Source organism: Mustela erminea, chromosome 18 (assembly GCF_009829155.1).
Source record: "Mustela erminea isolate mMusErm1 chromosome 18, mMusErm1.Pri, whole genome shotgun sequence".
In the NCBI taxonomy this organism is placed as follows: domain Eukaryota; kingdom Metazoa; phylum Chordata; class Mammalia; order Carnivora; family Mustelidae; genus Mustela; species Mustela erminea.
The window spans coordinates 43,081,545-43,094,539 of NC_045631.1; the positions used below are offsets into that span (position 1 = coordinate 43,081,545).

General features: G+C 55.5%; 1 protein-coding gene across 1 annotated transcript; it reads right to left on the reverse strand.

Moving 5' to 3' along the window:
• Positions 1-937: 937 nt before the first annotated feature.
• Positions 938-12,914, reverse strand: DUSP3 (dual specificity phosphatase 3). The gene is made up of 6 exons (XM_032320589.1): positions 12,791-12,914; positions 12,531-12,582; positions 11,988-12,112; positions 11,284-11,443; positions 8,477-8,703; positions 938-2,756 (listed from the first exon to the last, which is right to left on the reverse strand). Exons 1-6 carry the CDS (start codon positions 12,849-12,851, stop codon positions 2,551-2,553), a joined length of 831 nt encoding a protein of 276 aa, XP_032176480.1. The 5' UTR covers positions 12,852-12,914; the 3' UTR covers positions 938-2,550.
• Positions 12,915-12,995: the final 81 nt, after the last annotated feature.

The window sequence follows — 12,995 nt, forward strand, 5'->3', positions numbered from 1 at the left end:
GGTCCTGATTAAAGGAGCCTGAGTAGCTAGCTGCCCCTGTCCCATGGTGGGACCACTGCTGACGGGTGCGAGGGGGTGCCCTTCCCCCCAGTCCCAGAGCCTCTTCCAGAAGCAGAAGGGAAAGCTCCAACTTAGGGACGCTATGTGTTTCCTGGAGGAAGAGGCATACCTTCTAACCAAATCAGGGACCCAGGCTTCTTGCTTCCTGCTCCTGGAGTGGGGATGGGCTTGTATCAAATCCCTCCCACGCTCTTCCGGACCCCCTCTCCCCCTTGGCACCGCAGCTTGAATGGTTGTACTCCATCCACAAAACTGGCCCCTAGGCACACCGGCTGGGTCAAGGGCATATGCCTGCCCCTGGAACTCCAAGGGGGTTTCTTTCTTGATGCGGAGCCTAGTATGGGACAAAAGATTCAGTTTCAGGAAGCAGCAAGCCTGAAATCTTAACTCGGCTCTTCCTCAGAGCCGGGACGGCCTGGGCACCCTGCCCTCCGTCAGTCTGAACCCCAGTTCCTTTTTCTTCAAAGGTCACAATACATGAATAAGCTCTGCCAACTGGATAGGGTTATTGGAAGGATCAAGTTAGATTAAGTGGGATGGTTCTCGGGAAACCGGAAGGTGAGGTACACGGGTTAGAGGATGGCCATTTCACTGAGGTGGGTTTATGTGGGCAGTCCCGTCTCTGGGAGAGACCACGGCTCCTAGTTTGTTCGATGCGGCTGTGGTCATAGAGGAAAGCGACCGTCCAGACCCCGCGCTCTGGCCCTGTGACGGGAGAGGCCACGACACCCGGGAGTGAGGCCCTGCGGCACCCTGCTTCTCCTCGTCCAGCCCAACGCCCCTGGTCAACTCTGAAAAAGGCACATTCCCCACCTCGACAGGTGAACACTGCCTGAACTTCCATTTACAACGGAATTTTGAAGACTCGACAAAAGTCCTTCTGGTAAGACTCCTTCTGCAAATCCTTGCAAGGGATCCTACCACAAATTCAGGTTTCTGGGAGCTTGATAACACCCGCCAGAACATCACCCTGCATGGGTCTGGGGCTCAGAAACAATAAGAAAAAGTTAAATTCTGCGAACTTTTCTAGATCTCTGTGTGCGAGGAGCTGGGGGCGGGGGCGGCAGGTATGGCTGAGGACCACCTCTCTGCTTTCGGGGAACCTGAAGACGACAGGAATGCATCCCTTTCCATGGCAACAATCACTCAAAGTCCTAACAAGACTGTTTTCAAAATAAAACTCCTATATTCTGACACATGTGTGCACACGAGAAAGCATCATCCTTATGCTTAGTCCTAAAAAAAGGTGGCTCTGTTTTGTTTGTTTGCTCTACAACCAGTCTCCACTTGGAGGCTCCGCTGTGTTTCATTTTGGCCTGGCTGACTCACTTTTGCTCCAAGGGCTCCGGGATCGTTCTTGGCACCACAGAGCCCTAAGACCCACCTAGAAGTAGGCGGGGTGAAAGCCTGCTCCTCCATCCTCTGGCTGTGTTTCTGAGACACACACCCCCCTCTACACCCACACACGCACCCTGTAATTGGCCAACTTCCTCCTTCTGTCCTTGGAATAGCAACAGAGACAAAAAGCAGTTGGCATGAGTAGCTCGAGCTCGCCCACGCTATAATTCAGGACAAAACCTTTATAATTCTTCAAATGGTGGGGGTTTTAAATAGGCTGGAACTTCAACACCCTGTTTTCTCAGAAAATAATAATAATAATATAAAATAAAACCATGCCCAAGACATCACTCTTCTAACAATCCAAGTGACTGAGAGCAGCGGTCCAGGAGAGATATTCCAAAGCAGCGGATTCTGAATGCAAGCCTGCCAAAGATTGTGGCATTCTAGATACTGTGGACTGACAGGAGTCCTACAGAGGAATGTCTGCCCACCTGACGGCCTCTTTGTTTGGGTATCTTTAATCCTACTGAAATACTTAAAATGCAGTCTCTTCATGGGAATTTCCACCCACTATCAACTGCTGGCCAGCGGGGGCCAGCTTCAGCCCTCAAAATGCGAGCCTCTGCCTATGAACAGCTGGGATATGTGAGGAGGAGGCAGGCAGGGTGGGGAGAGAGGGGCCTGTGTTTGCATAGTTCCCTTACAGGGCTCGAGGTGCTGCGGTCCCCACTCAGGAGAGGACCCAGGGTGCATGGCAGGGAGCGGGGGAGGGAGGCAGGGGGCAACAGAGGTCAGGAAGGGCCCCTGGGGGCATCTCGAGCCTTTCACTGCCACAGACCTCCTGCCTTGGGTCATCCAGGAGAAGCATGCACGTCACAGGCCTTCCCCCTCTGCGCCCCCACCTCAGGGAGAGGACATCATAAACTACAGGCACAGGACACACCAGGGAGCGACAATGCCTTCCTTAGCAAGCTTGTTTATGTGCTCCCCAGGGGGAAAGTGGCCCAGGGCTGTGTTGGGACAGACTTGTGGGCAAGTGCCTGGTGATGCTGGGAGCAGGGTACACTGTGTTTCCTAAACATGGTGGCTTCGGACACCTCGACCAGGGCCTCCCCAGCCTGCCTCTAGAGAAGAGGCCGAGGGGGTGCCCTAGAGTTTCAACTTCCCCTCCTTGACAAGTTTGTCATTGAGCTGGCACAGCTGGGCCAGGAAACCATCGTTGGGGCCGATCTCACGGTTCTGCCTCACGATGCTCAGGGCAGACTTGACGTCCATCTTCTGACGCATCATGAGGTAGGCGATAACTAGGGTTGGAGAGCGGCTGTAACCTTCCCGGCAGTGGACGAGGACCCGGCCTGGAAGAGAAACAGGGGCTCGTGAGCTGGAGCTGGGGGCTGTCCGCACACAGCCCGACTCAAGTCCCAACTCTTCTGGGGGAGCACCGATGAGTACCCCAAGACGCCACTGTGCTGTGAGGCGGGGAGATATGTACATAAGCACATCACCCTGGCAAACTGTGGGGCAGTATGTACTCAAATGGGACACACGCAACCCCTATGGCCCAGCGGGGAGGTACACGCATGCCCACAAAAGACACACACCCAAATATTTCGAGGGTGGCGCTGTTCCTAACAGCTGGCAGCTCCCAGAGGCCCATCAATGGCAGGACAGATTGCTGACAAGGAGGGGTGCCTGGGCCACCCAAGCACATGACTTTGATATTTCAATCAAAACCAAAACACATGAGGCACCTGGGTGGCCCAGTTGGTGAAGTGTCTGCCTTTGGCTCAGGTCATGATCTCAGGGTCCTGGGATCGAGCCCCGAGTCGGGCTCCCCCACTCAGCAGGGAGTCTCTGTTTCTCCCTCTGCTCCTACCCACCCCGCTCATGCTCTCTCTCTCCCTTGATCAAATAATTAAATAAAATCTTAAAAAAAGAAGAAGAAGAAGAAAACACAGAAATGACCCAAAGGTCCACCAGCAGGTAAACGGACAAACTGGGAAGACTCGCCAGCGTTCAACGGGAAAGGGCAACAGCCACAGGCAGCCACACGGATGGACGCCCCAGCAATGATGCAGACAGGGCGGGGCCGAGAAAGCGAACCCGCCGTGCCATTCCATTTATACAAAAGTCTACAAAAGGTACACTCCTGTCTGGTGACAGAAAGCAGAGCAGTGGTTGCCTGGGAATGGAAGGCAGAGGGGGCGGACGGGAGAGGTCACAGAGGCGCCTGAGGAAACGCCAGGGGTTGGGGGGGCGACGGGTGAGCTCTCTGTCGCCCTTGAGGTGCTGGTTTCACAGGTGTACGCGTATGTCGAAACGTCAAATCGTGGGCTTGGAATACGTGTGATTTCTTGACTGTCAATGACACTGCAACCAAGCGGTTTCAAAAACGTAAAAGGAATATATGTATCAAATACAAACACAGGGACAGAAAATCAAAACACACAAACGGAAACACCCTCTCACGTCCCCCCTCCCGCCATGGCCCATGAGGCCCGACGAAGTCCGGCCCCGCTTCTGCCAGATCTGTTCCCAGGTGTCTGCTCCCACAGCCCTCCTCTCCACAGCCATAACGCCCTCCCCGGCCCTTCTCCTCCTCCCTGTTCTCGTGCGCCCCCCCTTCCCCCGCCCCCCCCAAAGGCCTTGTTTGCTGTCCCCCTAGCCTAAAATGGGGAAGCTCCACAAGGCAGGGCTGTCCATCCGTTTTGCTCCCCACTGTATCCCCAGCACTTGGTGAAAGGAAGTATCAACCAGTCCCGCCACATTGCATTTCCACTGGGGGGTTTCCCGGGAGCCCCAAGCCTTGGCTTCTCTCTGCCACCACCCCCTCCCGCCACAGAGCCTTAGTTCAGGTCCTCGTCGCCCTCACCAGGGCCCCCTCCACACCTCCAAACCCAGCTCTCGCTCTACCCCCACCACCAGCAACCCACACTCCACCCAGTAGCCAGAAGGGGCTTTCTAAAATTCAAATACAACCCGTCACCCTTTTCAGGGCTTCGGGTCTCTAACGTGTGGCTTACAAGGCCGAGTGCCCGTGGCCCGGATACCTTCCCATGCTTTTTCTCCACCCCTGTGCCTCTGCACATGTCATTCCCTCTACCTGGAACGTATTCTCTCTCTTGGCCACGTGGCAAACTCCTACTCCTTCCTTAAAACCCCAGTTCAGGGGCTCCTGGGTGGCTCCGTGGATTAAGCCTCTGTCTTCGCCTCAGGTCATGATCTCAGGTTCCTGGGATCAAGCCCTACATCTGGCTCTCTGCTCAGCAGGGAACCTGCCTCCTCCTCTCTCTCCGCCTGCCTCTCTGCCTACTTGTGATCATTCTATGTCAAGTGAATAAATAAAATATTAAAAAAAAAAATACCCAGTTCAAATATTTCCTGTGTCAGCACAGGGATTTAGAACCAAAGCCTTTGGGGCACCTGAGTGCCTCAGTTGGTTGAGGGTCTGATTTAATTTGGGTTCATGTCTGAGGGTCATGAGACCAAGCCCTGTGCTGAGCCCTCCCCTCCCCCCACCCTGGGGGCACATGTGCACACAACTCTCTCTTTCTCTCTCAAATAAATAAATAAATACAACTTTTTTTTTGAGGGAGAGAGAACACATGCGTGCCGGTGGGGGGGGGGGCGGGAAGTGGCAGGGGAAGAGGAAGGGGACAGGGAGAATGGGAGAGGGGAAGCGGGACTCCTTGCTGAGCTCAGAGCCAGAGGCAGGATTCAATCTCCAGAACCCGAGATCATCATAACCTGAACCGAAACCAAGAGTGGGACACTCAACGGACTGAGCTACGCAGGTGCCCCGATAAATAAATCTTAAAAAAAAAAAAAAAAAAAAAAAAAGAAGAAGAAGAAGAAGAAAAAGGGGCACCTGGGTGGCTCAGTGGGGTAAAGCCTCTGCCTTCGGCTCTAGTCATGATCCCAGGGTCCTGGGATAGAGCCCTGCATTGCATTGGGCTTTCTGCTCGGTGGGGAGCCTGCTTCCTCCTCTCTACCTGCCTCTCTGCCTACTTGTGATCTCTATCTGTCAAATAAATAAATAAAATCTTAAAAAAAATAAATAAAAGAAAAACTTGAAGTCATGTGAATGTGGGTTTAAATTTTAACTTGCTGGTTGTGATGGTTACAGGTCAACTCAGCCTGTCTATGACCAGGCAGCTGGTCCAGCACTAGTCTAGAAGGTATTTCGTGGATGTAATTAACACCAACTATCCATAACTATCAGTTTCCTTCAGTAAAGGAGACTGCCCTTGATCCTGTGGCTGGGCCACATCCAATCAGTTAAAGATCTTAAGAGCAAAAAGTGAGGTTCGCTGGAGATGAAATTCTGCCTCGAGGCTGTAATAAAGAAGGCCCGCCTGAGTCTGCAGCCTCCCAGGCTGCCCTCCAGATTTCAGATCTGCCAGATCCTACAACCGCGGGAGCCAATTCCTTAAAATAAATAATATCTATTGCTTCTCTTGGTTCTGTCTTGCTAGCCGGTACACTGCTTATGAACTCTACGACCCACTACCCCCCACACGCCTCCACGTCCTCATCTGTGGTCACAGTACCCGTTGCGCAGTGTTTTTGGGGGATTGAAGGAAACGTCCTATAAAGTCCTTAGACCAAAGACCAGCATACGAACTAACTCCTAGCCAGCAACAGGAGTTGTCTGGTGCAGCCCAGTACTTTCTAGGACAGCAGCCCGGCTCTGTGTCCCTCCCGGCCACGCACGGATCTACTCTCCTGCGCCAGACCGCATGTGCCTTAAAGGGCAGACTGTGGGGTACTGATTTTTGGATGCCCTACAACTTCTAGTATGCACTTGGTGCTCAAAAAATGTTGGCTGATTAGCCAAGTGGTTGAGTCTCCACCAATGCTTCTACCCTGCCACTATTTTGAAGGAAATCTGGTGGCCCAGAGTCAAACAGAGTCTCTTCTGTTCCTATCACGCTCTGCTCAAAACATGACACTATTCTCCCCACGCCTCCCATGCAGGAAGGAGGACCTCGCCCGCCACTCCCCTGCCCATTCTCTCTCTAGCCAGCATACCCAAAGGGTGTGGAGGGAGGCTTTCCCTGCCCCAGCCCTGATGAGAGAACCCTTGCAGAGCCACTGCCTCACCACCCGGAACATACTCAGCAGCCCAGGACTCCCAGAGCCGATCAGGAAGGGGAAGGTTCGAATTTCCAGCCTTCCAGGCCCCACCCAGAAGCCATTCCTCCCTAGAGGCCTCCCTTGATCCGGACTGGAAGTGACTGCTTCCTCCTCTGGGCACTCCTGGCTCTTCCCACTTCTCCGAAGTAATGGGGGCCTGGCTCCCCCGAGCCCTGCAGCCTGTGGGAAGCCGCTGTGTTTCTGTTGACTCACTTGGCCAGTCAATCTTAGAAGCATTTACACTTGCCTTGACAGCCCATGGAATTCATTTTTGTCACTCACTCAGTAATTATCTGCAGCGTGTCTGCTATGGGCCCAAAGCTACCTCACATGCTGGAGGGACAGACAGGGACCCCGTGGATCCAGCCAGAGGGCAGGTCTCACGCAAGACAGTTTGCCAGAAGACGAGGTAGGGAGAGGCAGAGAGAACTTTCCAGAAGGACAACTCAGCCCACGCTGCCTCCCGCTAAGCCGGGAGGTCACAGAAAGTCAAGGTCTGTTCCTAGGGGGATGGAAAGGGGAAACAGAGTCGGAAGGCTCTAAGTTTCCTGAGCAGCTGACCAACCCATGTACGAGAAGAGCAAAATCCATCCCCTTAACTGGGACCCTTGTTCCCATCTACATGGGGACTCCGTACAGCCCGAACAGAGGGGGTGACGTACATGAGACCATGAAGGACCACAAAGGGCCTGACAGTGAAGCCTATAGACACCTCCCTCCTGAGCCCCAGACACACAATAACCAACGTCTAGTACATGCTGTGCACTGGGAATCATTCCAGGGGGAGGCTGCTGGGCACAGGAAGCAGAGATAGGCTGGGAGCAAGGGGGTATGGGGGCTCACCTCCCCTGCAAAGGTTGTGGGTGGGGGAGGAAGAGGCTGGGAGAGGCAGCTTGAAGGTAAAGGCAGTCCCTGAGAGGAACAAGCGATAAGCAGAAAGGGCAGGTGGCCAGGGCTGGTCAACTGACGTCTGCCCTCTGCGTTCTAGGGTTTCCCCCCCAGGGACGGCCTGCCTAACTGCCAGTGCCTCAGCAGGTCCCCCTCAGTCGCAGATGTGGGAGCCGCAGGAAGCATTCAGAAAGTGGCTGGAAGATGTGGCCCGTGGGCCATCACCTGCTGAGCTCCAGGCGAAGCCCAGCCATGGCGGCCCCATTCCCCTGGCCAGGCATTCGTGTAAGCCAACTCCAGCCAGCGAGATCTGAGGGGAACCCCACTGAGGATTTCTGAGGGCCCTTCCACTTGCTGCTCATTTTTATTTACTTACTTATTTTTAAGATATTATGTATTTATTTGAGAGAGAAAAAGCACAAGCTGGGCCAACGAGCCGAGGGAGAAGGTAAAGCAGACTCCCTCTGCCAAGCAGGGAGCCTGACATGGGGCTGGATCCCGGGACCCTGGGATCATGACCTGAGGCAAAGGCAGACGCTTACCTGATTAAACCACCCAGGCGCCCTCCTACATGCTCTTTAAGAAAAGGAAGAAACATGGGGACGAGATGGCTGCCTGGTCTTTTGCCGTACTTTGTCCTGCCGGGATGTGGTGACTGGGTCTGCCACCGCCATCTTGGGACTCTGAGGGGAAAGCCCAGAGGGTAGCAGAGGGGGGAGGGGGAAGCACCTTGTCCTGACACGGCCACTGAGCTGCTGAATCAACCAGCCCCAGAACTCCTTTACCTCAGCACTTCTCACCGCAGAAGATAAATCATTATTGCTGAACCTATTTGGGGGGCATGGCAGGGAGTGGGTAGAAATGAACTCTCAGCCAGCCAAAGTCCACTCAAACACCAGGACCCCAACCAAGGCTGCCACTGTGAGAAACGTTTATATATCTTGGGTAACGTGGGGCATTTTGACAGAGAGGAAGCCGGTGGCGGGCCTGTTTTCTAGAGAAGTCCGGTCAAAGCTGCCTTGCCTTGATTCCTGGTCTGCAGGTGCCTTACCATTCTTTTGAGCCAAGGCCTGGTCGATGAAGTCTGCAGCCCTTTCAAAGTAGGCGCTGAGGTTGAACTCCTGAGTGTCGTTGGCCTTGATGCCCAGGTAGGTGATGCCGGAGTCCTTGTAGAAGTTGGCATTGGTGTTGACGTGCATGAAGGACCTACCCTCGGCGGCATTCAGCACGTGCGTGATGCCTAGTTTCTGCAGCTTTGGGATGTCTTGAGCCACAGACCTGGACAAGAGACAGCGGCAGGGGATGACTCACTCACCAGCTGGCAGCCCAGGGGGAGGAAGATGGAGAAGATTCTAAGTCTCCCGGCAAAGCGAGGAACCCTCGGCGCTCGGCTCCTGCCAGCTTCCCCTCATCTTAGGAGCCACCTCCCTCCCTCAAGCCATATCTAATTACCAGCAGCTTCCCCAAATAGCCGAGGCGGTTTCATGCCCATGTCGTTCCCTCTCTTTGAAATGCCCTTCTCGAGCTTCTCCGTGGACAGACACCCTCTCATTTTTCACCACCCTCTGCAATGTGTCCCCATCTCCCCTCCACCCCCAATCTGGCATCTGGCTTCCTACCCTGTGGTGGGGGGTACAGCCTAGTGGGCTCAAAATGGGCTCTAGAGCCAGACTGCCTGGGTCTGAATCCAACCCTCAGACCTACCATCCAGGTAACCTTGGGCAAGCCACTTAACCTTCTGGTGACTCAGTTTCCCTGTCTGTCAAATGGGGAGGCTACCCCTTGGGGTGGCCCATGTTACATGAGTGGGCCTATAGACAGAGGCCAACACTGTAGTCCGTGCTCTTCTAATGCCTGATTGTGATGCTTTGTTCTGAGCCCCTCAAGGGAGTAACCCACTCCACTGCCCAGCACCTGCTATCAGCACCCGGCACTTAGTAGGCGTCAACTGACTACGTAGTGAATCCGAGAAAAAGAAGGAAATCAGCATATTTGAGGCAGCCTCCTTCCTTGGATCATAAAATACAGTAGCCCCTCCAGTCCCCCAGAGGGACCCTTTCTGTCACGGAGCACCAGCCACATCTCTGAGGCTCTCCTGGGTGAGTAAGCACTTGGGGACCCAGTGGCGCCAACTCTGGGGGTTATAAAACATTTGATCTCAATAGTCAAAGGGCTCCTTTATGTCATCTCCCAACAACGTCCCAATTCAGACAGCAGTTTATACTTTACAAAATGCCTTCTCCGACAGGAGATCTCGTCTGCCTGAAGCAAACCCTGGCCTTGAGCTCTGGTCCCACTGGACAGTGGAAGGATGTGCTGCGGGCTCACACAGACAGCTGAGCAGCGAGCTGGGAAGAGGCCCGACGCCAGCTCTGTTCTCTCCCCCCCCCCACTCTGCCTGTCATGTTCACATCAACTGCATATCCTGAGTTCTAGAAAATGAGGCTCATACAGGATCCTCTCTGCCATGAGAGCCCTGATTTGATTCAGGGGCTCCCAACAGGCAGGGAGCATGAGGCATTCCATGCTGAGTGCCCCCCTCCCCCAACACACACCCCTGGCCAGGTCAAAGCCAGATTGGTTAATTGGCCAGGGGACGTGTTTTTCTACAGTGGCCATCGGCACGGGTCACGCTGGCTGCCACCAGACATTCACAAGCTCGGTTTCCACTCAGGAAGTGGGGGCAGCTATTCAGCTATTCACTTGTGCCCAAGTGCCCTGGAGAGCAGGGTCTCCGAGGGAGCCAAGGCCACTTGCTGCTTCCGTGTCAGGACAGGGCGCTATCCTCAAAACTTTGCAATTTCCTGGGCCCTTCGGCTGAGGCTCTGGGACTGATTTCGCTGTCCCGGCTCACCAGGCTGCACATGGTTGTAGAGCAGTGATCGATTCTCTGAAGGTGAGCTCCCATTCACCTCCCTTCTCCATTAAACATTCAACAAATTCACCATTACCATTACTATCACTGTGAACGCACACTCAAGCGCCTGACACACAGTAGGTGCTCAATATGGTGAATGAATGGACGGAGTGGATGAGATTGTCCCCCATGACAGTGGGACCTGCTTTAAAGACCTTATTTAGCCCCACGATGACCCCCCTTTTTGTGGCAGCCTTTAGTAGGATAAGGAAGCAACACGTTGTAGTACAGGATAGGGGATACAGACATGAACGAGACATTAACCCTGTCCTCCCGGTCCCTCAACCACCCTGTGCCACCATGTCCTCCAGGGTGAAAGGAGAGAGGGGAGTTAATTCTGGGTTTCCAAAATGCAGACCCTGGCCCATAGAGCTTAGGGCGTTGGTAAATCAAACCCTATCTGGAAGGCAGGAGAAGGAGCGAGGAAACCCCAGCCCAGCCCTCCGGATCCCTCATTTGGAGTATTTCGATTCCCTGATCTGGTCTGCCCTGCCGGGGAAAGTTCTACGCCCGGTTTGTGACGTCAGCCGGTTGCTATGGCAGCGAAGGCAGACATTCCGCGGTGACCTCACTGCAGAACCAAGCAGCTGTCACATGACGCGCGGGCTGGAGACCGGCCGGGTGACAGAGGGCCACCTGTTAGGTGATCCCGGTGGCCCGACCCCGCCCAAGGCCGAGCCCCTAGCGGGTAGCGCCAGGCTGGCCGAGCGCCCCGGAATCCGGGCCCCCCGCGAGGGGGGAGGACCGCGCGGGGCCTGGGCGGGGTCTAGCCCCTCCGCCTCCACCCGCGCGGGGGCGGGCGGCGACTCCAGCCCCTGCCCGGCCCCCAAGGTGTTCCAGGAGGTCGACCACGCCCCACAAACCGCCCCCCCCAACCCCGCATGCCCGCGACGCCCCCACCCCAGCTTTCCGGTGGGCGGGGCGCCCCAGCGGCGACTCACGCGTTGCCCACGTAGATCCTGGGGGTGACCTCGTTGCAAGGCTGGCTCGGTAGGCTGTAGCAGCCGCTGCCGTCCGACAGCAGGTCGTTGAGATCCTGCACCGAGAGCTCGAACGGGCCCGACATGGCGGCGGCCGGGCCCTGCACGCCCTGGCAGCAGCCTGCGAGGGGAGAGCCGCCGGGTCAGCTGGGCGGGGGCTCCCGAGCCGGGACCCGCCCCGTCCCGCCCCGGAGGCGGGCCCGCCGGGCGCGGGAAAAGGCGGAGCGCGGACCGCTGGCGCGCTCAGCTCCCGGCAGGGAGGCGCGCCGCCGGGGCCCGCGAGGACGCTCCGGGGGACCCGGGCCTGCCCCCCCGCCGGCGGAGGTGGCGCCACCCGGGTGTTTTAGGGGGTCCTCGGTCCATCCCCAGCTAAGGGCTTTTCTGCATCATTATAAACGGGAAAGTGCTGTAACAAGTTTGGATTAAACGCAGAGCGACATTAATTGTCCCAACTGAACGGGGTACGCACAGGTTTTGCTGTTTTTGCAGTTTTAGCGGGACACCCGGATTCCGCCTGTGAGCTGACTCTGCCTGCTGCGGACCAGCGGCATTGACATCCCGGGGAGCTCGTCAGAAACGCAAAGTCTCTGCCCCAGCCCCACCATGCCGAATGAGAATGTGCATTTTACAGCCCGCCCCCCACCCCGGCCCCCCGCGATCCTTACAAAGGTTCAAGTTTGGGAAGCCCAACTCTGAGGCACATTTCTTCCAACATTTATCCGGCTTCAAAGCTTGGACTCTGTGCAGCCAGGCTTCACATTCTGACCCTGGCAAATCAGCCTCTCTGAGCCTGTTTGTTGGGGGAGGAGAATAAATGGGGATACTAGTAGCACCTAACTCCTAGGGTTGTTTGAAAGATTAAATGTGACACCAAGGAAATCGCCCAGCACTGTATAGTGAGCACCCAGTAGGTTTCTGCCTCTACATCGGCCAATGCCATGAGCACCCACTAGGTGCTACTCCACCTGTACTGGCCTGGAAACCACCAGGCTCCTTCGCAGCCCTTCCAGGAGCAGCTACCAGCCCACCATGAGCCGTGATCGCGTTGGCAACCCCTCATTTGCTGAAATCCCACTAAAAGCAGAAGACAGACTCCGTCTTTCCCCAGTGCGGATGGCAGACTCCCGCCCCACCCCCACTCCTCCAAAATGCAAATGTCCCGGGAGTTTAGGAAACCCCCCCATCCTGAGCCCAGCAGCAACACGAACTTGGTTCTTGAGCAGCAGAGCAGCCTGTTGCTTTGAAGTTCAGATTCTTCATCTGCAAAACGAAGAAATTGCATGAGCTTTTCACGAAGGCCATCTTTCACCTGCCCCCATGAGCTTGGGGTCTCGCCCCTCAGGAGGATCCACCGTGGTGGAGAATCCTGAGCTTACAGCTGAAGGTGTGTGAGCGAGCCTGGACTTCACCCCCACCCCTACTTCGCACCCGCACCCGGAGCCTTCCTACACCTCCCAGCACACCACACCTTTTCCCCCTGCTGTTGGGGGCATCCACATGTCAGGCAGGTTCTGAGTCTTGTCCCCCATCTTGGTTTGGACCTGTGTTAGCCTTCAAACAGAAGTCCAGGGATAGCCAGGCACACTCTGTCACTCCTTTTCCTTCCCCAAGACCTGTCCCTGATGTCATAACGGGGTAACTATGACAGCCTGTCGTGGGGACAGCTAACTACC